At 44.0% G+C, this 24,609-nt stretch overlaps 2 protein-coding genes across 4 annotated transcripts; one reads left to right on the top strand and one right to left on the bottom strand.

Annotated features, from left to right (window-relative positions):
* The first annotated feature begins 818 nt into the window (after positions 1-818).
* PPP1R14D (protein phosphatase 1 regulatory inhibitor subunit 14D) lies at positions 819-7,605 on the top strand. Of its 2 annotated transcripts, XM_064658046.1 has the most exons (4): positions 831-1,417; positions 5,103-5,198; positions 5,404-5,436; positions 7,467-7,605. In XM_064658046.1, the coding sequence occupies exons 1-4, from the start codon at positions 1,235-1,237 to the stop codon at positions 7,533-7,535; spliced, it is 381 nt and encodes a 126-aa protein (XP_064514116.1). In that variant the 5' UTR covers positions 831-1,234; the 3' UTR covers positions 7,536-7,605. The 2 variants fall into 2 exon arrangements, with proteins under 2 accessions (XP_064514115.1, XP_064514116.1); XM_064658045.1 differs by lacking the exon at positions 7,467-7,605 and having other exon boundaries at positions 819-1,417; positions 5,404-5,536.
* Positions 4,106-24,546, bottom strand: ZFYVE19 (zinc finger FYVE-type containing 19). Of its 2 annotated transcripts, XR_010431266.1 has the most exons (12): positions 24,334-24,540; positions 23,672-23,793; positions 21,047-21,100; positions 20,394-20,554; positions 19,036-19,181; positions 18,029-18,143; positions 17,256-17,465; positions 16,670-16,749; positions 15,835-15,945; positions 14,304-14,443; positions 12,587-12,912; positions 4,106-7,877 (listed from the first exon to the last, which is right to left on the bottom strand). XR_010431266.1 is itself a non-coding variant. In XM_064658044.1 (11 exons), the coding sequence occupies exons 1-11, from the start codon at positions 24,385-24,387 to the stop codon at positions 12,840-12,842; spliced, it is 1,266 nt and encodes a 421-aa protein (XP_064514114.1). In that variant the 5' UTR covers positions 24,388-24,546; the 3' UTR covers positions 12,391-12,839. The 2 variants fall into 2 exon arrangements, 1 of the variants encoding a protein (XP_064514114.1); XM_064658044.1 differs by lacking the exon at positions 4,106-7,877 and having other exon boundaries at positions 12,391-12,912; positions 24,334-24,546.
* Positions 24,547-24,609: the final 63 nt, after the last annotated feature.

The following is a 24,609-nucleotide window of genomic DNA, read 5'->3' as shown; positions in this document are numbered from 1 at the left end:
GCCTGTTTCTCTGTTCAGTGGGGCAGCTCCCTGGGCAGATTGCTGGAAAGCTCTGGGAATAGATGAATAAAGAGGTGTGAGAGCATCTGGAGGGACCACAGGTGTCCCAGTGCCCTGGCACCCTGTAAAAACAGCCAGCCTGATTTCTGTTCCTCTGAACTGTACTGCTCACATGTATCCTTCTAAATGGTATAGGGCAATAATGCTACAGACCTTTAACCTGTATTCCAGTTAGGAAGAAACTGTAAACCAAGCAACGATAATATATAGTCTGATAGCAGTTTATGATACTTCAGCAGGTGAACCTGTTTACCATGAATAATACTTTTCTATGGGAAAGAGATGATGCTATATCCTGAATCAGGCTTTCCCCTGCAGTGTCATCACATGTACAGTGTCAACATTGTACTATTTTTCTAATAGGAGCACAAATATTTTCTTTTATTCCAGAAGCCTCTTGCTCAGATGATTTCAAATTCAGGCCACTGGGATTTCTACAGAAATTTTTGAGAAAGCTGGAATAAACTTAGAGAATGTAGAACAATGTAAAATGAAACTGTTGAGCCCAAGTTTGGGTTGCAGTGTCATTTCCTGACCTATTGTAAAATAGTGGACGTAGCCACCTAACTCCAGACCACTTCTTATGTGTGTGATGGGTCCAGTGCTTTAGCTGGAAAATGCCAAATACACCATTTCAATGGGAGCTAAACCCTGTAGCTGCAGGCAAAGTAGTTTACAGAGTCGAGTATGAACTGCAGCAGGATTCAATGCATTATGTATGGATCAGCCCTCTGGAATTGCACATGCATGTAAGTTATGCCTGTAGGAAAACAGTAATTTAAAACCTCCTTCTTCTCCGCCTCTTGGAGCTGACTTACGTTAAATATTAACAAACTTGGTTCATCAATTCCCTGGTTCACTTGGCTTCTTTTAACAACAGACGTTACTACAACAACTCTGTCTGCCTCCCTGCTTCTGTCAGCACAGCCAATGGTGAAACACAAGAATCTGCAGCTGTAACTCTGCCTGCAGAGCCTGGCTGCTGCCCCAGTCCTATAGTCATCCCTAACTTTCTTCCTGAGATCACAAATGCATCCCACCTTTGGCGTCTTTGAGTAGTTTGTACTGAGAGACACTTGTTGCAGAGAGGCTTTAGTTAAAGGAGACTGAAGGAAAGGTGTGAGTGAGCCCACAGGAAGGTGAGTTCCTCTTGTCAGAGGAGGAAGCAGTGAGCATGGCCAGCAACCCCAGTGCACTGCCCCGGGTAACCTTCCAGACACCGGAGAAACCTGGGGAGGAATCATCACACAGGAAACTGGGCAAGTTGACCATAAAGTATAACCGCAAAGACCTACAGCGCTGGCTAGACCTGGAGGAATGGATCAATGCCCAGCTGCAGGAGCTATACCAATGCCGGGTGAGTAGCTGGGGCAAATCAGCTTGTTAGGTAAATGGGTCTAGAGATCCTGTGTGCTGGGACAGAGGTTTGCTTGCTCTACCTCACTGGAAATAGTTTCTCATCTTCATTCTTCAGTAGGTATCTCCTTGCCACCTGCTGCAGTCCTCTCTCTGACTGGTGTGTCAGCAGGCAGAGAAGCTTGCACTGATACAATCCAACCAGCTTTAAATTGCCTGGCGTTGCACCCACTGAGGGGATGTAGCTATTGCTCAGCACGAGTAGCAGAACCTGGAGAGATGTATAAACCCAGGATGCTTCTTGTTGCTGCACTCCATGTGGTGAGTGGCTTTGCTGCGAGCAGTATTTAAGCTAGCTGGGTTAGAGTTATCAGTGTACTCCTGTTCCTTTTTGACACAACAGTGAGGGTCTACCTGCTGTTTGAAAGAGACACTTCGGATAATGCTGTATCTGTAGGTGCTGAGTCTGGACACACTGCTGACAGAAGGAGAAGGGAAAAAAAATCCTATGCACAAATGTGTAGATCTTATGCCTTCTTGTTCACAAATCCCCAGAGCCGTCTTCCTTGCCTGAACTTCCCTTTGCAACAGGAACAGTCCTTCTTAAATTCTTTCTGCCTACCTGAGAGTTGTCCCACTAAGAAAGATCCAGGAGTGCCTAGGTCCAGCACCTGAATGGTGTGGGTCTTTATTTCAGCTGTTGCAGAGTAGATGACAGTTTTTTATTGGGTAGGTGACATTTAAGTCAAGTTCCAGCACTGGCTGCGTACACTGAAATTTTAACCTTGTACTATCACTTCTGTGCATATACTGTGCTTAGATGGATAGCTCTTATGCTGGGTGCTTTCATAAGTGATAGTGCTTTTCCATTCCTTTGGAGTGTGGTACAGGAAAAGGTGAAAGGATTTCCTACACTGTACATCGTGACCTTAAACCCATTTAAATAGCTTGACTAAGAGTTTTTCTTTACTCTGTAGGGCAATGGCCAGTACAGTAAGAGAACAAAGCTTTCTTGACTCAGAGCCCAGTACATCTTCAGTGGAAGACATAGATGAGTCTAAAAACTTGTGTAAAACAGCTTATTCATGTCTTGGATGGGAATGGACTAAATGAACTGCCAAGGCCTTTCTGTCCTGTCTTCTGTATTTGCACCTCAGCACAGTGCTAAGCACATTTAAGGAAGAAAGAGTTAATGATTGCTTAGAGTCTTCCACTCCGAGCATCAGCACTTTCAAATTGCAATCAACAATGGAAGTGGATGTGTTAGCACAGCCCAGGAAAGGTAGTTTTTGTGTTATATGCCATGATGGTACAGAGAAACTTTTGCCTGCCCAGGGTGATTTTCTTAGCCTGAGAGCCATAGAACGATGTCAACTCCATAGCTGAAGAGCCAAACTTCAGGAACTGTCTCAGGGCTGTCTTTATTATTGTTGTTGCTGTTGTTTTTTACTACTATAGTCATTATTATCATAATTTTCTGTGTGAATTTTCCTATTTGATATTTGTGGGAAGGTACCAGATTCTCAAGCCACGTTGGGAGATAAAAATAGTTCATTACTGTTTTAATTTATGCCATAGGCAAATAACAGGCAGCAGAAAACAAATATGGAGAAAAGGTCCTTCCTTCTGCTGCAAATGAATGGCTCCTCTGAAAATTCCCCCTATGGGGAATTACTGCAGTTTTGAAGAGTTAAGTTTTTGGGACTTTTTTGGAGACAGATGAGAAGTACTTTGTAGCACCAGTCACATGACTCAAGATGGGGCTCCCTATGTGCTACTCTTACTTGCTGAAGTCTAGCGAGATAGACCTTTACACTTGTAAAGGTGTAAGAAAAACAAGTCAGTTTACGTTATCACTTCTGCTCTTCTGAAAATTAAGATCTGTTTACTGTCATCAGAGCAGCTGCCCAAAGGGGACATTTTTTTCCCTACTACAAAATGCCAGCAGGCACAAGTGAGAAACCCAGCCATGCCCTTATAGAAACAGGTTGCCAGTGGATTGCCTTTGCTAGCAGCTCTCCAGCACAACAGATTTCCCTACTTCCTGATGTATTCAGGCCAGCCTAAGAGATTTGCTACCAGGAACTACATAACACGATGGTGTGCCAGGTCAGACTATTAACAGGGTACAACAGGGGGGGTTACATAGGATCTTTTCAAATACATACATGTGTCACAGTAATTGCTTACAATCACCCAGGCGTCCAGCAGGTCCTCCTGCTCTCCTCTGTGCATTGCGGCAAGAGTATTTAGCTAACCCTGCTACTCTGAGCTTCCTTGTGTCCATCAACTTCCATTACATTTACCATTTTCTGTTACCTCTTACTTTGCTCCACCTGCCCTTGGCAGTGCAGTGTTCCTCAGTGTCTTCTAGACATTCAAATGCCAGCAAGGTTAGTTCAAACATCACCTCCTGATACAAGTAATATGAATGCTATGATGTTTACTATCATGAAGCTTTTTTGCAACCAAACTAGGACTTGGTGATTTTCAAAATGATTACTTGCACATGGAATCCAGAACAGCATCCACACTAGGACCAAAAAGCCACAGGGAATTACTAACCTGTCTCACCCTCCTGGCCTATTTAGCTTCTCAGCCAAAGTTGAACTGGATCAACACCTGCTTTCTAAACAGTTACATGGAAACTATTACTTTAAAAAAAAATGCTGTGTGGGTCACAATGCAATATATTTAACTCTGGTTTATTATTTATTGTTAAGTTAGCTGCATATCACAGTTAAACAAAGGCTTTCTACTTCCTCTCTGGCATACAGAGAAATATCAGACACTGCTAAGAAAAAGTTTCTTTTTTTCCTGTAAGTATTGCCTTTATGTTTAATGTTTTACACATATATCTGTAAATGCTAGTTCGTAATCACGTACTGTGCTGTTTACCCAGTATCCTTACTCTGCTGATTATTATGTCAAAATAGCACTAGTGTTGTGCTGTGAAAGATTCATTTTGCAAATACACTGGAAAACCACAACCTGCTTTCCTTAAAGACTTGTAGAGACTTTTGAAGCTTTAATGTGTCCGCGATCAAGTTTTACAAATGTTTCCAACTAACACCCCGATGTAGTATAAGATTATTACTCCAGTCACCAAAACTTGGGGTCCCTCTTACATTAAAGAAGACTATTATGTCCCACTCATGTCTGTTAGAGAAAGCTGGCAAAATACTGTTAGGTCTTTCAACAGCATAATTGTTTTTCTCTCCATTGCTGCAAAAAGCCTTAGTATAAATACAAAGTATGTGAATGTAATTAGCATAAAAGCCTAAAATCTTCCTGTATTATTTGTGCCTCTCAAACACTAAGCCTGCTGGATTTGTTTGGTGAACTCTTCATAGATGAGGGGTGTCACAGGCTGTCTTAAATTGCACTGCAGTTGGATACTCTTGAAAGGGTCTTTCCATGATGGATTATGATCCCTGAGCAGTGCAGTGGTGGGAAAAGATGAAGAATGTGTACATCAGGAGGTGTGATTCTAGCAGACTACACAAAAGGGCTGGAATCTGTGCCCTCTTTATAAGAACATCCTTATTTTGAGATGATTTATATCATGACTTCAATTTTGCAGCACAGTTTTATTGTAACTCAGCTGCTCAGTTCTTTAAAGATGGACTCTAGAGTTCTCAGATGTTGGAAGGTTTATTAACTGTGGTGGGTTTTTTTCTTTTTAGCTAAGGGAAGAAACAGAGACAGCAGCTCCTGAACCACAAATTGATCTTGAAGATCTCCTGGAGGTCCCTAATGAAGAACAGAAATTAAAACTACAGGTCAGATAGAGAGACTTGGTGACTTTAGATTAGGGACTTCTTAGAGTAGTGGTGTGGGGGGTAGAGAATATGTGTTTCCAGTGTTGTATGATGCTTCCCTGTGTTTTCACTTGTCAGAGGTAGTAAGATTATATACATTTTTTGTAGAGAGGAGATGATTAGATCAACTCATAAATACTAAAATGATGACTCCTTGTTTTTTTAGGAAATCCTCCATGAGTGCTCCAGCCCTACAGAGGTGAGTGAAGCACCATATACATGTATGTATGTTAGTTATATATTATACTGTGCTGCTACAATGTGTCTGTTGCTGCTTGGCTGAATAGTCAAGATATTACTGTACCGTAGATTCATTTAATCCTAATGGGAGGTGTTTGCCACTTTATTCTGCTGTGTTACAAAATTACATGTAAATCTACGTGGGTGAGCTGAAGGCAGAGCTCTGGAGGAAATAAGGAATTATGCTTTACAACCAAAGAAAGTTCATTCATTCCATGTTTTGGAATTTTGGAATGACTATGCTGAGTTGCTATTTGGTCCTCAGTGTAGAAAAGCCATAGATAGCAATACAGTTCACGTAACAATATTGCACACTGCCAACTAAATGCATTCTTAGCTTTAACCACTCTATGGTTATGAATGACAAGAATGTAAGATGGTCTTCATGTTGGATTGGGCAGATAACTGCCATGTAAGTTAGTTATACATGTGGGTTTCTTTTCCCCATGTGAACTTTACAAGTATTGATCTTGAGTTAGAGAGTTAAAAAGTCCCACAAGCAGCCACAACGTCCAGAGGAGTGGAGCCTGTGTAGTGATGCATGCAGTGTAGTGCATGCATCACAGAGGAACTGCCTTTGCTGCATTGAATACCTGTGCAAAATGGGGTCCCCATCACTGCTTCAGCCACATGCATTGCATGTGAACATTGTGCTCAGACATCGTTCCTCAGGCTCCACATCCTGTCGAGCCTATGTAGCTGTACAGTGATGAATATACAGAAAATGAGATGAATGCATGACTATCACTGAAATTAAACTGGGCTGTAGCAATCATTACAGATAGTCTCCTAGCAGGGGGTCAACAAAGCTGGCAATACAGAAATAGTTTTCAGAGTGTGTGAATTTCAGATCTGAGGCAAGAATCCCACATTCCCTGAGTGATAATTGAAAAGAGTTTGCTCTACTGACTCATAAGCCACGAAGGTGTCTTGTGGGCAGCAGGGTACCTGCTGAATACAGATACTGCTACCCCATTGGCAAACCTATGTACTTTTACCCTGGTGATCTTGAATCCTCTTGAAAGATCTCAGCAACCTAATTCCAGAAGGCAGACAAGAAACAAAGTGGTTTCCTCTGAAAGGACTAACTGAAAAGGAATGAATGATCCTAGGCATTTACTTCCAGAGCAAGTTGTGGCAACGTCTGATACTGAAGTGAGGAAGCTGGGCTTCCACACAGCACAAATGCTAATAAGCTGCAATAGTTCCAGTGACCTTGCCTAATTACAAGGACATGTAGCTATGTCTTTGGGTGAAGAAAGGCTGCACACTTCTTTATGGTGATGTTACTTGTCATGCAGAGAGTAAAGTTTGCACATTGCCCTCTGCTTGGAATAACCAGTTGGTCCAGTTCAGTTCATAGTCCTTGGCTGTGTCAGCAAAGTATTCAGGGTTTATCTCCATTAACTGCTCATCTATCTGCTCTGCCTCCCCTCAACCCCTGCTCAACGTTATCATTAGTCCTACATGTGTTTTGCTCCACCTCTTCTCTGCCAGCCACTTCCTTGTAGAGCTGGCACAGCTCCAAGATGGTTTGCAATCCACAACATGGAGCTTTACAGGTTCAACAAGAGGGACAGCTTGCTTTGCCCTAGATTGGAAAGGCAGAAGAAGTGGGCAGGAGGTTATGGTGGCAACAGGAAGCAGTGGAACCTAACAGAGGACAACAGCATCCCGAGGTCATCTCAAGGTAGAAAAAGCAGGTATCTGGGATGAAGAGGGGCAGGCTAGCTCCTAGGGAGAAAATAAACATGGCTGTTCCAGAGGGAAACAGGGGAAGGGAAGTAGAGGAGCTTTTAAGATCCTTTTGATCCATCAAAAGGTCTCCTTTCCTAAGCTAAAAGATAGGTTTGCTCAAAGTATGTCAAAATTCTGGTTTCTGCTCAACATAAAGGCAAATGTGGGAATGATGCAAGTGCCCTAGTACTTTTTGGGCTGGTGAGCACTGGAATTAATATGACATCCTTCTTTAACCAATTCTTACTGTAGGACTTCATTACGGAATTGCTTAGTCGATTGAAAGGTCTCCGGAGAGTCACCAATCCTCAGAAGAAATGACCTTGCTCACATGGAACACCCAGCTTTGGTCACAAGGAAACGTGTGTCTTCTCTACAAAAACCAGGATCAGCAACAGCACTTCTGAATATGTTTAGGACTTATTACTGAGAAACATCACCAAGTTTGTGAACTTTGTACCAGTGGTTTGAAGTCTCCACTGCTTCCAGATCTACACACATAGCAGGCAGCTAGAGTGTACATCTTGATTCTTAAAGAGCATGTTAGCCTGGGGAACAGGACAAGGTGTCCTTCCTTTAGTTTCTTCTAGGAATTTCCATGCTGGCCAAGGAGCACTGAACACAATTCTCAGGAGCTCGTCGAGACTTCTTTTGTTCTGTCCGCTGCAAGGAAAACAAGGCATTGGTTATCACTCATTCATCAACATGGAAAATCAGTCACTGTTAAGCTGCACCCCATTTCAGTCTGGCTGGGACCCAGCTGCGATCTCCTGCCTGTTACCGCTGTACCTGACTCTACAGCATTACACCTACTTTGTAAGTCTTATTAAGCCTCTGTTATTTATGAAGGCTGGACAGAAAATATCCAGTATGATGGAAGGAAAATGGTCAAGTGCACCTGGTCTTCTTAAGGGGAAGTTTGTGAAACAGCTGCTAAGGCTAATGGAAGAGATTTTCTTTTTTCTAAAAGGCTAAGATTTAGTCTTTTTCCTAAGTCTTTTTTCTATAAGACTTAATGATTTAGAAGTGTCTTCTAAAGGAGCAAGGTCTGGGAATGATCTCATAATTTAAAAAGATGTTGTAAAAATACTTATTTTGTATATTAAACCAGAGAAAACCAGCCGTGCATTGCTTGCTTTTGTTCTCTCTTTAGGTACTAAAAAAAAACTGAAGTAAAAAAATATCTGCTCCCAATTTCCCTTCAGGGAGCACCTCAGAGTGAGTCTTTTACAGACAAGGTAGGTCTCACAAATGAGCAGTGAAGTAGGACACATTGTCTTGCTGGACAAACTCTTTTGGCAACAACTAATGTTTGTCTGGAAAAGTACAGAGGAAACTACATCCAGCCTCTCAGCAGGTCAGTAATTTGACACATGTGACTAGGAAATAAGGTAGCAAATGGAGGCCGATTGCTTAGGCAGAGCACTCTGACATTATGCCTGCCCCTCCGCTCATGCCTGCCACTCAAAACACAAGAGTTGCTGAGTCACATCCAGAGGGCCTTCTATGTACCAGTACATTCAAGGCCAGCTTTTGAGTACATGTTTTGTTTGTTTGTCAGACAGGGGCAGAAGGGACCAACTCTGGAACAGGAGGGACATGCAGGTCAGCTAACAAACACAAACAAGAATTCTTGGGCTGGACCATTAATATCTTAAATACATTAGTCTTTCCATCTTTATCAGTAGCAGAGTGATGACTATTACCTTTTGCTTCCCTCCTATTTTCCAGGTGTCAGTGAACAAGCTGTGGGCCCTGTCCTCTGAGAGGACAAAATCCAAGCTGCAGTAACAACTGTGATGTAAGGGCTTGCTTCCCTTCAATGCTGTTCTTGTAGCTGACTGGCTCCTGGAAGTTTGCAAGCCATGCAGATCATGTCTTGTTCTAAGGCTGCTCCAAGATGCTCTAAGCCTCACCCACTAGGTTGGAGAAATGGTCTTCCTTTATCAGGGCCAATCTATATCTATATATGTCCTGGGAACAGGCCATTTTTCACCTAGAAAGGGACTAATAGGACATGCCTGCCCTTCTGAAATCTCAGCTTTGTAAGTAAAATAACAACAAAATTAAATCCAGAGCTGCAACAGTTGTAGATCTGGCACTGATCATGGATTGACACCTGCTAAGACTCAAGAGAGTCACTGAGACAGGAGAGCAGCACGTGGACAAAAAAGCTCTGAGCATGGTTAAAAACAGACTGGGATCAAACAGAAGTTCAGGCAGAAGATCTAGGTAGACAGGCCATGAGCAGAGTGTCCTAAACTAGAGATGTAACTGGTTACATACAGTAGTACATAGGAGTCCCGATTACTTACACACCCTACCAAGAGGCTTTGTTTTACTCTGCTGAGCAGCAACAGCACAAAGACCTGACACGCCTCTCCTCTAGCCCAAAAGAGATGTTCTTCTCTCCCCGGGCATTGTTCTATATTTCCTCAATATGGAGTAATGCAAAGAAAATTTTTGTCTATGCATTAAGGCAGACATTGTTAGAACCAAGGAAAAAGGAAGTTCTCAAAACTCTGCTTGACAGAAGTTGTCTTTGTGCTTACTCTGCAAGTAGCAGGAAAGGAGTAAGCTGCAGCCCCTATGATGTGCAGTTGGGTCCAATCCATAAGGACACCAGCACCGCATGAGAGAACTTCAAATGAGCACAGTGTTCACCGGGAACAAGGCAACACGTGGCCAGGGGCAGATGATTTCTCAGCTCACTGGTGCAAAAGAAAAAGCAACACAAGGCAATTAGAGCAACTTGGTTTTTGTTTAGTTCTTAAACAGTAGTAACTCATACTTGCTTTTATTTACACGTTGGCTGTTCTCACCCTAGACCACAAGTATGGACTAAAATCAGCGTTTTAAATTTTTTTTTACAAATACCTTCCAGTTAACTTTGCTGTTTCTCAGCACCACCACTAGCATAAGGCTGCAATGTTTAGTATGTACATACTGTGCAAGAATGTTGCTTTAAAGGAACTTTGCCTTCTTGATTACACCAAGATAACTCAGAATGTATGAAAGTTCATGTGCTTTTCTAATTTCAATTCTTGTTGGGGTGAAGCCTACATAAAAAACATTTTGAGTGGGAAAGAAAATCTCATCCTTTATGACATGCTACAAAGATAGAAGCAAAGAAGGTGAATCTCTTTCTGGAAGATGCCAAGCTGTCTTCAGTCCTTGAATGGCTATAACTGAAGCTGACCTGGCCTATCAGGAACTGATTGTTTACCAGTATCCTTTCAAAGACAAGGATGAGGAGTAAGCAACACAGCCAAAAGTGCACTGCCCACTTAAAGGTCATGCAGCATTCATCTTACACAACAGATTCAGCTAGGTGTGCTTCCTGCAGACAGCTATGTGGATACCCTTTTACCCCTCCTCCGTGGAGGTCACTGAGGCAACAGCTACAGTGGGGAAGGCTTTTCAGAGGAAAGTGACTGAGCTGCTACTAAAACAGCCAATTACATGCAGAAAGTGCAGCAGCCACAAAAATGTCCATTAGTGCTGCAAGGAAAGCAGCAGCATGTGTATGACCAAAGAGACTCCTCCATGTGTGACTAAGTTCTATTTCAGGCATTGGGTTGGGTGCATTTCTGAATTCCTTGGGATGGCCCCAGAGAAACCAATCTGGAATCTAATTAAACTGCTTCCGGCTGTAACCTGCTCCATTACTACTGATGTGAACAGGGCAGGGCTTACAAGACACAGGCTGCCTAACTGCACAGGAGCTCAAAGTTTGGTTGTGGCTGATGAAGCATCCAAAATGTTGCAAGTAGCACTCCAGCTCATACTGTTTTTTAAAAAAATAGAAGCAGCTGTAAATCAAGAGGCTGAAGCCCAAAGGAATGGATCAGTCTTAAGAGAGATATAAGAACAGATATTTGCACCTTCCCTTGTATATACAAAACACAAAGGATTTAACTTAAGACAGAACTGGACTGTCTTACTACCAGACTAATTATCCATGTCAAATAGCAATGAAAAAGTGTCATTCCTATGGTGACACAAATCCAGAAGAGCATTTTGTTTTTCTTTTTAAGACTGCAAGCTTCTCAGGGCTGTAACTTATCTAAATTTTGTGTAACGCAGGGCTCATTGTGAGCTCTTACATCAGAACAACTCAAATAGTTTTCCCATCTACCTGTCCCAAAGAGACAGGCACTGGTGAAGCAAGGACTGCCAGGAGAAAGAAGATCCTCCACAGAAGCGAGGCTTTGCCACCCCTTCCTAACAAAAGGTTTTGATGGCACTGCTGCATACACTTGCAATTTTTAGTGTGTTACCCTGCAGTATCACTATTCTACATTGTCTGAATCAGGTTTCTGTTGAAGGGCCTGAGCTAGTGCAGCACTTTAGCACAAACCCAGCTTCAACAGCAGCTTAATTAATTTGCTGTGCTCTGACCAGGGGTGACAGAGGTGCAGGCAAACACTATTTTGTAAGTTCACCTTGGAGGTGAACTTAAGTGATCTTAAGCAGAGGGGCAGGGCAGACAGCTGGGAGTGGCAGTGTCAAACCAGACAGGCAAGATTCATTGGAAATTCCCTGTCAAAGGCAAATCCTTTATTTTGTTGCCATTGGAATTTGTCAGCCTTACAGAGCTCTCTCAGAAGTTCACATTACTCTGGAAAGGGCTCATCCTGATGGAATAATAAAGCATGTTTACAGTAAGTTTAGTTGGGTATCTGAAGCAATTCTGGGTGCTCTGGACACTGGCAAGTGCCACTTGCATCTGGATTGTCTCCAGGGAGGGATATGAACATATGCAACTGAGCTTCTCTCATAGCCAGAGAAAAGCATCACACAGGTAACATAATTATTCTACCAGGGGAACAAATAATTAACAAAGCTAAATCCTGCTTTCAGACTAATGTACACCTCTTCCAGACTGATAGGTTGCTCTTACAGACCACATGACCTTGGCACAGCCAATGCAGATCACAACACTGTGTATCAGCGTATGCTTTACAAAGGATCCTTCAACTGAGCAACACTGCCCATCAAGGCAGAGTAGCCCCTGCACCTTTTCCAAACACACCACAGAAACATTTTTGATGACTTCATGATTCTTCATTTCTTTCCCTAAGCCACTTGGCACAAGGACTAACATACCATTATAAGAAGGCAACAATTTGTAAAGGGCTATCAGGCGTTTCCAGGAGAGACTTTAACCACAGGCCTCTGTAAATAATTTTTATTACACTTTGAAAGTTCTCATCACACACGTGATCACAAAGTAGACAGTTTTCTCAGTGCAAAGTGCTTTGCTGCCTGTTGAACCAGTGTGTAAGCTGTTAGCAAAAGCAGGAAGTTACTTATCAGCCAGTCAGTACTGCCTTAAACACTCATCTTTACTGCAACCCACATTGCCTTACCGTCTGTATTTATGGACTCGTATCCACCTCCTCGTTTATTCCCAAGCATACACAGCAAACCATGCACTTCTCTGGAGTATTTGTGAGGACAAAGTCATATGCCCTCCAAACCTCTCTCAGATTACAGCACATCCTTTAACTGTCCAAAACATCACCCGTTTTGGCTGCAAATCCACTTGGACTCTTCCTCCCATCTGGTCGGCTCCTCTGTTTTCCCATTCTCCACCTTCTTTACTGCTTATGAAGAATGGGATCACTTCTGCTTGCAAGGAAGATGATAGCGGGAGGTGTGGTGGTCCATCAGGTCAAACTCATCATGGCCTTCCCTGAGAAGCAAATACAAAGTGCAGTCAAAAGTAAATACCCAGGCTGGGAATTCGCCCTTAGCTACTGCACAAGGTATCTCCCAGCAGCCCTTACCTAGAAACTTATCTCAAGGGAGATAAGTTGTGAGGACCTGACTGGCAGCCACGTGGACTGACTACTTAAGGTATTTGCTTGTAACAGAAACCTCTGAGGTGCTTTGTGGGAAGGTCTGCTCAGCCTTGCCTGATGGATTCGAAAATGACAACAGATCTCTCTGTCTCTTTGCCTCTTGGAGAGATTCACTTAACTGATGGCTCATTTGCAGCACTATGTCTGTGATTCCAGGGATATAAGCAACTCCTATGACAATAGACAAAATGATGGTCTGCTCTGCAGAGCTCTGTTGTGGCTAAAACGCAGTGTACCGGCAGCTGTCTGAACCATGCTCAGCAGCGGGCAGTGTTGAGACACAAGCCTGCATCTGCAGGGAGCAACTTATACACTTGTTCACCTTCCAGACTGCTGATTCTGCTTTTACTGACGTTTGCTGTTGGATATTTTTGTTTGTTTGCTTTGTTCTTAATGATCTAATACAGCCAATCACATACTTTCTTAACATTTTCATATTTTTCCCATTCCATTTCCATTTCTTTACAAAAACATTTGAAGGAAATCAGAGAATATACACAAAAGCATCTCTTGTTATCCCAACCAGATTCTTAGCAACTTGCTGTCTAAATGTCTTCCAGCCACCTACCCAAAAGTTTTGAGGCATGAAAAAAGAGAAGTCACACAAACCGTTAGGAAAAGCTTTGTATTCAAACGAATTAACCCTCCAAATCTGAGACATGCGATATTTTTCAGAAATCAAGCTAGAAACATTTAAGAACCAAGACTACAGCTGCTGCAAGGCCTGACTGATGAAAAAGGGTTCACACATACATATTTCAATAAAGATCTTTTTAATATAGTTTAATATTGCAAAGTCTCAACCTAAGAAAAGCTTCAGAAGTTTATACTATCTGATCTCCCCTCTTAAGGGAACGCAGCCCAGATCATCCATCAATGGCATTAACAAGCCATAGGAGTCACTGAACAATAGTCTCATTTATCCCATCCCACGTAATGCAGCACACCAGCTGCTCCAGAGAACACTCAGACAATGTGCCCAAACATGCACTGAGGCAGTACACACAGAACACTCCCGCCTTGGGTCAGTTTAGTCCCTGAAGCCTGGGATAACTACTTATCACACAAAGTATTTCCATAACAACTAGCATTCAGCTCAGATCTGGGTTCCTTAAATATTCCCTCCTACTGCCTGTTTTATTGCCCAACAAAAAAAACAAACAAAAGGGGCCAAGCTTTCCTTTTACCTGCCTCTAAGACCAAGAGGAATTGCAAAACTTACCGAAAACAGCGCTGGCAGTAGAGGTCCCCATCACAGCCATGGCAGCGCAAAGTGGCATCTTCGTTGCAGATACAGCACCAGGGTAACTCATCCTCATCACTATCTGCCCTGGCAAGAGCTGTGGTGGTTGGAGTCTGGCCCTGATTCACAAAGAAAACAGAGACACAGAGTTCAAACCCCAGCAGAGAAAATACAGGACTTTTCATTGTAATGCATGATGGCCACAATGACCTGTCATATGGTCCATAGTTTACTCTCTGCTGATGCTAAGTCTGTGAGAAGAACTTGCCCAGAGCCCAAGGATAGGCTGCATACGCATCTAGATTGTTGAATAAAACCCCAAGGTACTTGCTAGAATTTAGTTGTGAAACTATGTTGCTTGGAATGTAAACAGGTATTCACCCTCATTTGGTGTCTACAGCAATACACACCCACATTGTCTGTACTGTGTTAAGGGCATGAAGGCCAGATCTTCTGGCAGGCACCACAACAATACCATGTGACACACAATTCATGCTGTAAAAGCAAGCAATCAAGCAGTTTTGCTGAAAGCAGTTCGGGGGGAAGGGAAAGTAATGGGAGGTTGGGTGTGTTTTTCTCCCTGTTATAGAAAGAAAACCGTGGGACAAAGGAAGTGATTTGCCAAAAGGCCTCTACTATTGATTTGTACCTGTGGCTGGGACAAAAAGATCTTCTGAAATCGTAATCTAAATATATCCATAAGGCAAATTGTTGTCTCCTTCTCCCTTACAGAGAACTCTTGTGAAACTGAACAGTCATAAACACACTGAGACACAGTGCCTGGACACTGTCAAAGGCAGCTTTCTAACATAATCTTTTCCTAACACTATCTTTTACATCAGTAATCCCAGAAACGCAAGGTGGCATACCTATGAGATGGATGTTTTCGATAATGCTTACAATTAAATAATTTCTTCCATGGGGGATAGGCCTGACAGGTGACTGTCAGTCACAGGTCCATTTAATTCTTGTAATATACATTAGAGAACATGTTTGTATTTCCATAGTAGACCAGAATCCACTCTGAGCACAGGATATCTTGCTACTAATTCCTTCTTCTGATATTATATGAGAACACAGACATTGTATTCCTCCTAGAGGTTCTATTCTGCACAAGCTGAAAGCACCAGCAAACCTCCCATTTACTCAGGTTCAGGATGTATGGTACTAGATTGTGGCCTTGTCAGCCTGACTTTATATATATATATATATATTCTCTAATATTCATACTGTGAGGTCTCTGCTAACTTCTCCAGATTTAGATGACACCATAACATTCAACAGAAAGCCAGCCTGAAAGGAATAGTATTCCAGGGAGCAATTCCTCTTAAATGGATGATTCACAGCTGAGCTCAGGGCTGGTCAGCCTTGCAGAAGCTGCTTGGCTTGTCTGCCCTGGAAAAACTGGTTGGTTACTCTTTTTCTGCATACAGCAAACTTCTGCTGCAAAACTGTCTCTCTTAAGACCCTGGAATACATCAATTCAAGAGATCCTGACCAGCTCACTGACCTTTTGCTTTGCTTTCTTACACAGGTTCTGTTGTGAGGGTCCTGGTTGGGTGGTCTGATCTGGAGGAATGTTGAATCCACTTGCTTCATCCAGGGCTGCTTCCTCTGTGAGCTGGTAACAAGAGAAAGCAAGAAGCCTCTTGTTTCAAACACAGCTGTGATCCTCATTCTAGGCCCTAGACCTCCCACCCTTCTTGCTCTCATGCAATAACAGGAGATAAGAAGTCTGAATACATCTTGTGTTATCCAGACAGATGTGAGCTCTCTGCACTAGGAACACTGTGTGTACACTGTGGACAGTCAGTGCAGCAGCAGGGGCCTGTAGCAAACACACTCTGCTTTGCAGCACAACTATCAGGAGACCCTCAACATCATGCTAATCACACGTGTGTGAGGTATCAGACACAGCAACTGTCTGATAAGCACAGCAAATGCGGGTCTGCCTGCCAAGACAATTCCGAGACATTTTAGAGAGAAATAAGCTGTGCTACACAGCACACATGTCATCATCTATGTTCTAACTGGATAGGGGAGCAGAAGGAACAAGAAGTAAGGAAGTAGCAGCAGAGTGGGGTTGTAAAGAAGACACACACATCACAAGAGACACTAAGCATGAATGAGAAAGACAGTGTGACAGACTAGAAGCATTGTTGTCAGTCGCCTGCCAAAACAGCTGAATGGCTCATGGGAGCTAGCATTGGGAAAGCATTAGGAGGGGAAGGAATGAAACTCTTCCCAGAAACACAAACACATCCTTTGTGTATGCTCATCAGGTAACAGACACACTGGGCGTAACTGAGAGGAAGATAAACAAGGCCACAGCTGCCACTTCTGACCTGTTTTAGCACTCTGCGAATGGCTTCCTCCTCAGCCACTTCCTCATCACTGTCAGGAAGTTTATAGTTTTCCAGTGTAACTGTAGAAGTAAGAAATGGGAGACTGTAACCCACACCTGCTTCAAATCTTGTGCCCCTTATGTACCAGAGACAATTGCTTGTGCTATGAGCTTGTTTTGGCATTCTGGCTCTGACACAGACAGATCCTTTTCAGGTGCAAACTCGTCAAAAAGGGTGTTATTGTTTGGTTTTAATACTGGAAGAGGGAAGAAAAAAATCCCCACCAAACCCAGAGCTTTGCTTTTAAAAGCTTTGTTAACCTCACCAGAGCATGCTAGAACTGCCTCAGAGAAGGGTGCAAGACAAAGCAGTCTGACCTTACAGCTCCAGCCTTTACTCTCAACTTAGATCTTTCATGCTGATTTCATAATGAACCAACTTGTACAACTTTACAGATAAAATCAAATCTCAGTCTGTTTCTTCCAGAACATAGGAATTAAATGGATAAACACTTCTCAGAAAAGAAATTACTCTGTCACAGCAACTTGATTCCTCTCTTGGCACTGTATTCTCATCTGCTGCTTACCTTTCTCTGGGTCCTCGCCTTTGAGTGCTGCCAGTCTCTTGGCAACCTGTAAGATCTTCTCCTGCCTGGTATTCTCTTCCTGCAGCTCAGCAGCGGCTTCTGCCAGAAGTTTGTTCTTCTCTTCCTCTAGCTGTTTTGGGTCCAGATTTGCAGGGCAAACACAATCTTCACTGTCTCGATTGAGATCATTCAAACTTTGGCTACTAACAGCTGCAGGCAGACACACAGAACATGCTGGTGACTCAGCAGCAATGTTCCTTGGGCACAGAAAACACAACAAAAGCAATGCTATGAGAGCAGCTTGCTGCTCTCCATGAATCCAGGTAATAATAGGAGAAGGCATGCCAGTAGGATCCTCACTATACATGAAGAGAAGAAAGTGAGCTAATCTGTGGTCTACAGTGAGATTACAGAGAAAGCACTGCAGCTAGGAAGATAATGGAATGCCACATTCCAGTGTTTTGTAACAGTGCACAGGTGCATTAGGAGTAGCAACACCTCCTCCCCGGGGAAGGGTCACCTTAGAGAAATAGAGAGGAGCAATCTGTGTACAACAACCCTGACAACAAGGAACCGTCTCCAGGCAAAGACACTGAGACCCAGTATGGAGCCAGATGGCTGCTCTTAGTCAATTTGGTAGTCATAAGGGGGAGAGAGGGACAAACTGGACACCCAGCTCACCTGTAAGCTAGATAGGGAGGCACATATTGCTCCCTCAATATAGCACATACATTATCAGATATAAACAGGTCTTTGGAAGCCAAAATAAATACCTTGAGGCTGAACTCTTGGTCTGTAATGCTCATCAATGGCAACTTCCTCAGATAGTTGAGTTAACAGGTCATCTGTCCGCTGGACCAGACTTCTGGTATCAGGAGGCTGGTGTACCTAAGAAACAAGGGGGGTGTGGGAAAAGGCAAATGAGAGGAAAGTGGCAAACTCAATCAAAGGAAAGTTTGGCAACCAAGATCACCCTGGATGGAAGCAGCATAAAAAGATGCCTTCATTGATATTGAGAATCTCAGCTTACAGCTTTATGTGGTGTAAGACTTTCAAGGGCTTCATTTTTAGAGGTGCTGAATGCACACAGCTCTAAGAGCAGTCACCCAAACAATGCGAAGTGGTGCTGAATGTATAGGAGTGCACGCTGCTGGGTCCCAATCCCAGCTCTGTCACTACCTCCAATGCAAACAAAGTGCCATTCTCAACAGTGCCAGCCAGCAGCCCCACTAAGACCTACAATAACGTCTGGGCATGCAGCTGAAAAAAGAACCATAAGGAAATGATATTCTGGGGACAAGATAATTCCCATAGGCTTTCAATCCAACTGATTCCTCTGCAACTTCAGACAAATCATGCTGAACTTCAATTTCTGGAATAATTAACAGGATTTTGCCCAGCTGGTGTGCAGTAACGACTACCAGATACAATTAGAAGGTAGGGCTGATAAGCCCCAAACACAGACAAACAGCTCTGAAATACTATGACCACTTAGGTATACAAACGGGTTGAGAGTAAAAAACTTAGCAACTATTGTTAAGAATATACACGTGAACTACACCTGACATGAAGGAGCACATTGGATTCAAATTGAGGCAGCGAACTAGTAAAGGCTGACCATTTGCTTCTGAAGCAATGACACAATCAGGAAACAGAGATTTTTGAGTTAAGCTACCTGGACACAAAAAACCCGAAGAAGGAAGAACAGTTAACATGCTGGGACACCAGTTACTGTGTCAGCTCACAATAAATTGCTGACTAAAGAGCTGAGGGATCTTACAGGTCTGCGAGCCTGGGAAGGAGGATCTCTCCCCTGCAGGACAGCCAACCGATCCTCCATCTCCTCTGTGGATGGAATAGGACCCCGGCCATCCTCCTTCAGGGCAGCCAGCCTAGCTTCAATCTCAGCCTGAGTAGGGATGGACTCTGCAATTCAGAATAACCCAAGAGAAGAGATTATCCTGTTAATGAAAACAAAACACTTCGAATTTTTTTTTCTTAACATTGTATTTCTTTCTGGAATCAGACTCTGAACACCTGAGCAAAAACCTCCCTCAGCCCTGATGTGAATAAGTGGTCATATTGCAGTGACTCAGAGACTACTCTAATGCTATCCTTGCCTTCAGAGTCCTTGCCTCCATCACAGTTTATCTCCTAGCCATAAGGTGAGTATTAGGGTAACATCATTTGGCAATCAGCTGACTTTGAATACTAGGGACAGGCAGAGAAATAAGAGTCTTTTAGGCAGTATAGTCCATCTCCTAATGCCAACCTAGACATATATCAGACTGAAACCCTCCCCTGCCACGTAACAGACGAGAGGCAATGGCCTCAAATTGTGCCAGGGGGAATTTAGATTGGGTATTAGGAAAAATTTCTTCACAGAAAGGGCTGTCAAGCACCGAAACAGGCTGCTCAGGGAAGTGGTTGAGTCACCGTCCTTGGAGATATTCAAAAGATGTGTAGATGTGGCACTTAGGGACACGGTTTAGTGGTGGACGTGGTTAATGGTTGGACTTCATGATCTTAAAGGCCTTTTCCAACCTAAATGATTCTGTAATAACCAGGTAACCACTTTGCAGTCTGTTCTTTCTCTTCTAGGGATCCCATATAATTTTAAAAATAGTTTATTCTCCTGCAAGCACTTCAAGGCTGTCCCAGAACCTGACAGCTGTGGACTGAGATGAGAATCCTTTTCCTTCTCTGTGAGACAAGGCTAGCCAGAATATAGTTCCACAGAGAATGGGACCCAGGACAATGACCCACAGGAAACCTTCTAAAAAATACTTTGGCCAAAGACTTTAATTTCATTCTGCTCCAAGCGGCCTTGACACAGGCTTTTACCCCACAAAAAGGAAATGAGAAAGTGATTTTACACATTAGATACTGCCCCAAAATTGAGTTGTAGTTTCAAGGGAAACACCAAGAAGCAAAATGAAACTGGAACATTGACCTAAACTCATTGTAGAATTGGGCCATTGTGGCAGCAGTACTTGGATGCTCTGTCCTGTTTTAAGCCTTCATTTCCCTAAAACAGCAGCCTCTTAACATCCAGAACTCCCCTCTCCCTCCAGGTTCCATGTTTCCCAAGCAGCAGTGTTCCCACCCAAGGTATTTACAGTATTCTCTACAACTCACTCGGTTTCCTTTCCTCCCTGAGCCTCTCCAGTCTCTCTGCAATAGCTCTATCCTCTTTTGAGAGCCCCTGGTATCTGGAGCCTGCTCGACCTGGGGGTTTTGCAGCCGCTTTCTGTTGCTCTTTCAGCTGGTTTTGCTTAGCCTCAAAAGCTGCTACACGCCTGTGACAAGGATGGAAAAAAGACATGACAATTGAGAACAGGGATTTTAACCTGGAGATATGAAAGCATCCTCTGTGAACCCAACAGAAATGAAACCACTCTCTCTCATACCAGGCTCTCCAACATCAGCTCAGTGAGGTATTGCTAAGAGTAAGGAAAACCTTAGCTCACAGGAGCAGCACGCCTGGCACTGCTTCCCAGAAGATATGGAACATTTCACCACCGGGTTCCTGTTTCCAAGCCAGCTCTGATCAGTCACAGATAATTGCAGGCAGGTGGCTTTTCAGGAGTCTATTCAAAAGAGCTCATGCCCCACCCCTAAAACAAACTAACAATCCAAACAACAAAACAGAAGCTCTATCCTTAATCTAATTCTGAATCCAAGCAAATACCCACATCAAAAGACCCACTTTTGCAGGTCTCCACAGGGGAAAAGGAAGGCCTAAAAGGCTACTCCGAAGCAGAAACAACTGATTGTCAAGTGCAACTCACTTTTTGTAGTTTTCTGGTGGTGACCATTTTGCTGAACTGCTTTGAGATCCCTCTCTGAAAGACAAAACCAATGATTTTTCTGAACTCAAGATACTGACAATACTTCAATCACCTAGTCTCTCAACTTAAGAGGAATCAGCAGACTTTTCTTGACCTCTTGATACAGCCCCTTTCATAACCTCATTAACACTGAGAGCAATCAGCTTATGAACTGGATTAAGATAAGATAACTGCCTGGGACAGCAGGGGACTTCATTTCTAGTCCTTTGGTCCAATTGTTTTGCATTGTGACTTAATACAGTCACCAGTGATCCAAAGGAGGTGGGGCTGAAATACCCTTGCCTCCCACAGCCTGCACCTCCCACTTCAGAAAGCAGGTAGACAGTACTTAGGTAAGACTCCCAGTGTAACTAGCTTCCATGCAGCAGAACACTCTGGAAGTAGCTGGGGCATGCAACAAAAACAGAATTATATAATGCACAACCAAAACAAAATGTGAACCAAAACTTGAACACTGCACACCACAAGCACATATTGTATAACTATCTTCTACTTCACTGTATTCAGGTTGAGGGGCTAAACTACACACTTGGGTGAGGTAGTTGTAGTTGGCATATTTCACTCATTCTTGGAAGCAACAGCTGCAAACACAGCTAAGGCCTGCATAATAATGAATGAATGTAACATTGTTGAACTGTTTTCCAGTTCTAAGGTTTCAGTTCTGAAATTTATTTGCGTGAATAACAACATATGCAGCTTACAGAATGGGGCACCATCCAGAGGGACCTCGACAAGCTCAGTAAGTGGGTCCATGTGACTCTCATTAAACAATGGGTCCCATGGTTTAACGAGGCCGAGTGCAAAGTGCTGCACCTGGGTTGGGGCAACCCCTCGTATCAGCACAGACTGGGGGATGAACAAATCGAGAGCAGCCATGCTGAGAAGGACTTGGGGGTGCTGGTGGGTGAGAGACTGGACATGAGTCAGCAATGTGCACTCACAGCCCAGAAAGCCAATTGTGTCCTGAGCTGCAACAAAAGCAGCGTGGCCAGCAGGTCTAGGGAGCGGATTCTGTCTCTTTACTCTGATCTTCTGAGACCCCACCTGGAATGCTGCATGGCTGGCATTCCCAGCACAGGAAGGACACAGACCTGTTCAAGTGAGTCCAGAGGAGGCTACCGAGTTGATCAGAGGGATGGAACACCTCTCCTATGAGGAAAGGCTGACAGAGTTGGGATTATTCAGCCTGGAAAAGAGAAGGCTTCAGGGTGACCTAATTGCGGCCTTCTAGTACCTGAACGGAACTTAATGGAAAGACAGAAAGGGACTTCCTACAAAAGCATGTAGTGACAGGACAAGGGGGAATGTTTTCAAATGGAGAGTAGCTTTAGACTAGATATTAGAAAAAAATTCTTAACTGTGAGGTTAGTGAGGCACTGGCACAGGTTGCCCAGAGAAGTTGTGGATGCCCCATCCCTGGAAGTGTTTAAGGACAAGCTGGATGGAGGGAGCTCTGAGCAATCACGTCTAGCAGAAGGTGCCCCTGCCCGCAGCAGGCAGGTTGGAAAGAGATTGTCTTTAAGGTCCCTCCCAACCCAGGCCATTCTATGATTCTGTGATCTACCTGCTATCTGCTCAGGGAGAATTTTTTTCTTCTGTAACTCTATAGTACTGATATTAAAATGATGAGGAAAAAAAGGCCCACAAGAAACTCGGAGAAAGGCTGCCCTGTTTTTTAATGGCTTTGAAGTTGTAAAGGGAAATCAGAAAATTTCAAAACTGAAACGACTGAATACTGTATTTCACCGTTTCCATGAGCCAGTGAAGATGAAGACGTGCGCTAATGAGAGGCTCCTCTCCTTTAAACACCAGCAGAGCCAGAAAATTCCCCACTAATTGGTGAAAATTCCTTGCTATATGAGAGAAGTGGAGAAGAGGAGTAAGAGAAGGAAGAGGACACAAAAGAATTGGCTAACTGAGGGATTCTGGTGTATACTTGTGTTCTTGTGTTATTTGTTCACATGTATAACCCATGCTGCTTCTGAATTACTTTTTTTTTGTTTTCAACAGGCAATCTAAAAGTTATGTTTGCAAATTTTTTTTCTTTGAAAAGCAAACTGATTTTATGCTACAAAATTTTAAATCTTCAGGCTATGTGTAGCAGAGACCCCTCAACACTGACGATTTGTGTCACCGCCCACAGAGGTAATAACACTTTGAACATCTTATTGTCAGCCCATTCAACTACTACACTTCTGAAAAGACTGCCAGTGCTTTTAGAAGGGTGTAGATTTCTGGGCAAAAACACAGTGGGGCTTAACCTGGGCTCATCTAGCTAAGATGTCCACAGTAATTCAGTGTCCTTCTGTGAAGTTTTAAACCTGCTTCCTTCTGACTACTCTGTCATAATAGAAAACAGGCACAAATCCCGATTCGTATCTTTGGACTACACAACTCATAAAACAACAGTTCAGAAACAGCCTGGCTTGAAACTCCAGGGTGCAGGCAGCATCCGTGCACAGACGGAAGGCACAGCTCTCATGCATAAATCTGCAGCACAACGCTGGGATGTAAACTGAAGATACAAAGCAGGAAACTGTCTTTGGGTGAAGAAACACGCCTTACCCAGTTAGTTTTTCATGACACTGCTTGCACACCTTCTGCTGCGTGTTTCCACAGCGGGGAACAACAGCAGTGAAGCTCCGGCAGCCCGAGCAGAACGACCGTCCGCAGTTCTTGCAGCCACACTGCAGAGACAGAGAGAGGGGCGGGGCAGGGCTTCACCACCCGTCATCACACACCCCCACCGCTCTGCCCCGCCGCACGCAGGCACAGTGCCCGTGACAAGGCACACACAAAATAACGCTGGGGCTGTGCTGATTTTTTGTAAGAGAACTCTATCACCAGCTGCTGATGAAGATATGGAGACTTTCGAGAACCAGCACGTAACTCCTGCTGGGAGCTGAGTCACCACTTCATCCCACAGTATAACAAAGTGTGTGCGTGGGAATTGTCTGAGACAATGACCGAATGCTGGATTAGAGGGATGACATGATGATTTTTTTCCTCTTTTTTCTTGTTTTTGTCAGTAATCTCCCATATTTGAAGACATATTGCAATTAGGCACCACAATAGCTCAGTAAGCAAGGACAACAACGCCGGGATGCTGGCCAGGAAGATGTCTTGGCGCAGGGCGAGGCGGTTCCCGGTTCCCCTCTCAGACCCTCGCATTGTGGGGTCGTCACCCCCGGGACCGGCCGGTCCTGACCCCCCGCAGCCGGACTTGCCTCTTTCTTGAAGACAGAGAACTTGGACGCGCATCCATAGCACCGGCTATCCATGGCGCTACCGGAGGCGCGGCCCAGCCTCAGGCGCGGCGCTGCACGCCCGCAGAGGCAAGCTCCATGGTCCTCCCCCCAGGTCCCTTGGCTGCCTCAGGCTCGAGGGTCGACGACGATCGGGGCTGGCACTAGCGGGGAGGCGCGGAAAGCGCCCGCCCGTCCTCAACACACGGGGCTGGGGGCGCACGGCCCGACGGGAGTTGTAGTCCCTCGCCCCGCCCT

The sequence above is a fragment of the Pseudopipra pipra genome, chromosome 6 (genome assembly GCF_036250125.1).
Source record: "Pseudopipra pipra isolate bDixPip1 chromosome 6, bDixPip1.hap1, whole genome shotgun sequence".
Lineage (NCBI taxonomy): Eukaryota > Metazoa > Chordata > Aves > Passeriformes > Pipridae > Pseudopipra > Pseudopipra pipra.
This window is presented reverse-complemented; position numbering and strand designations above follow the sequence as displayed.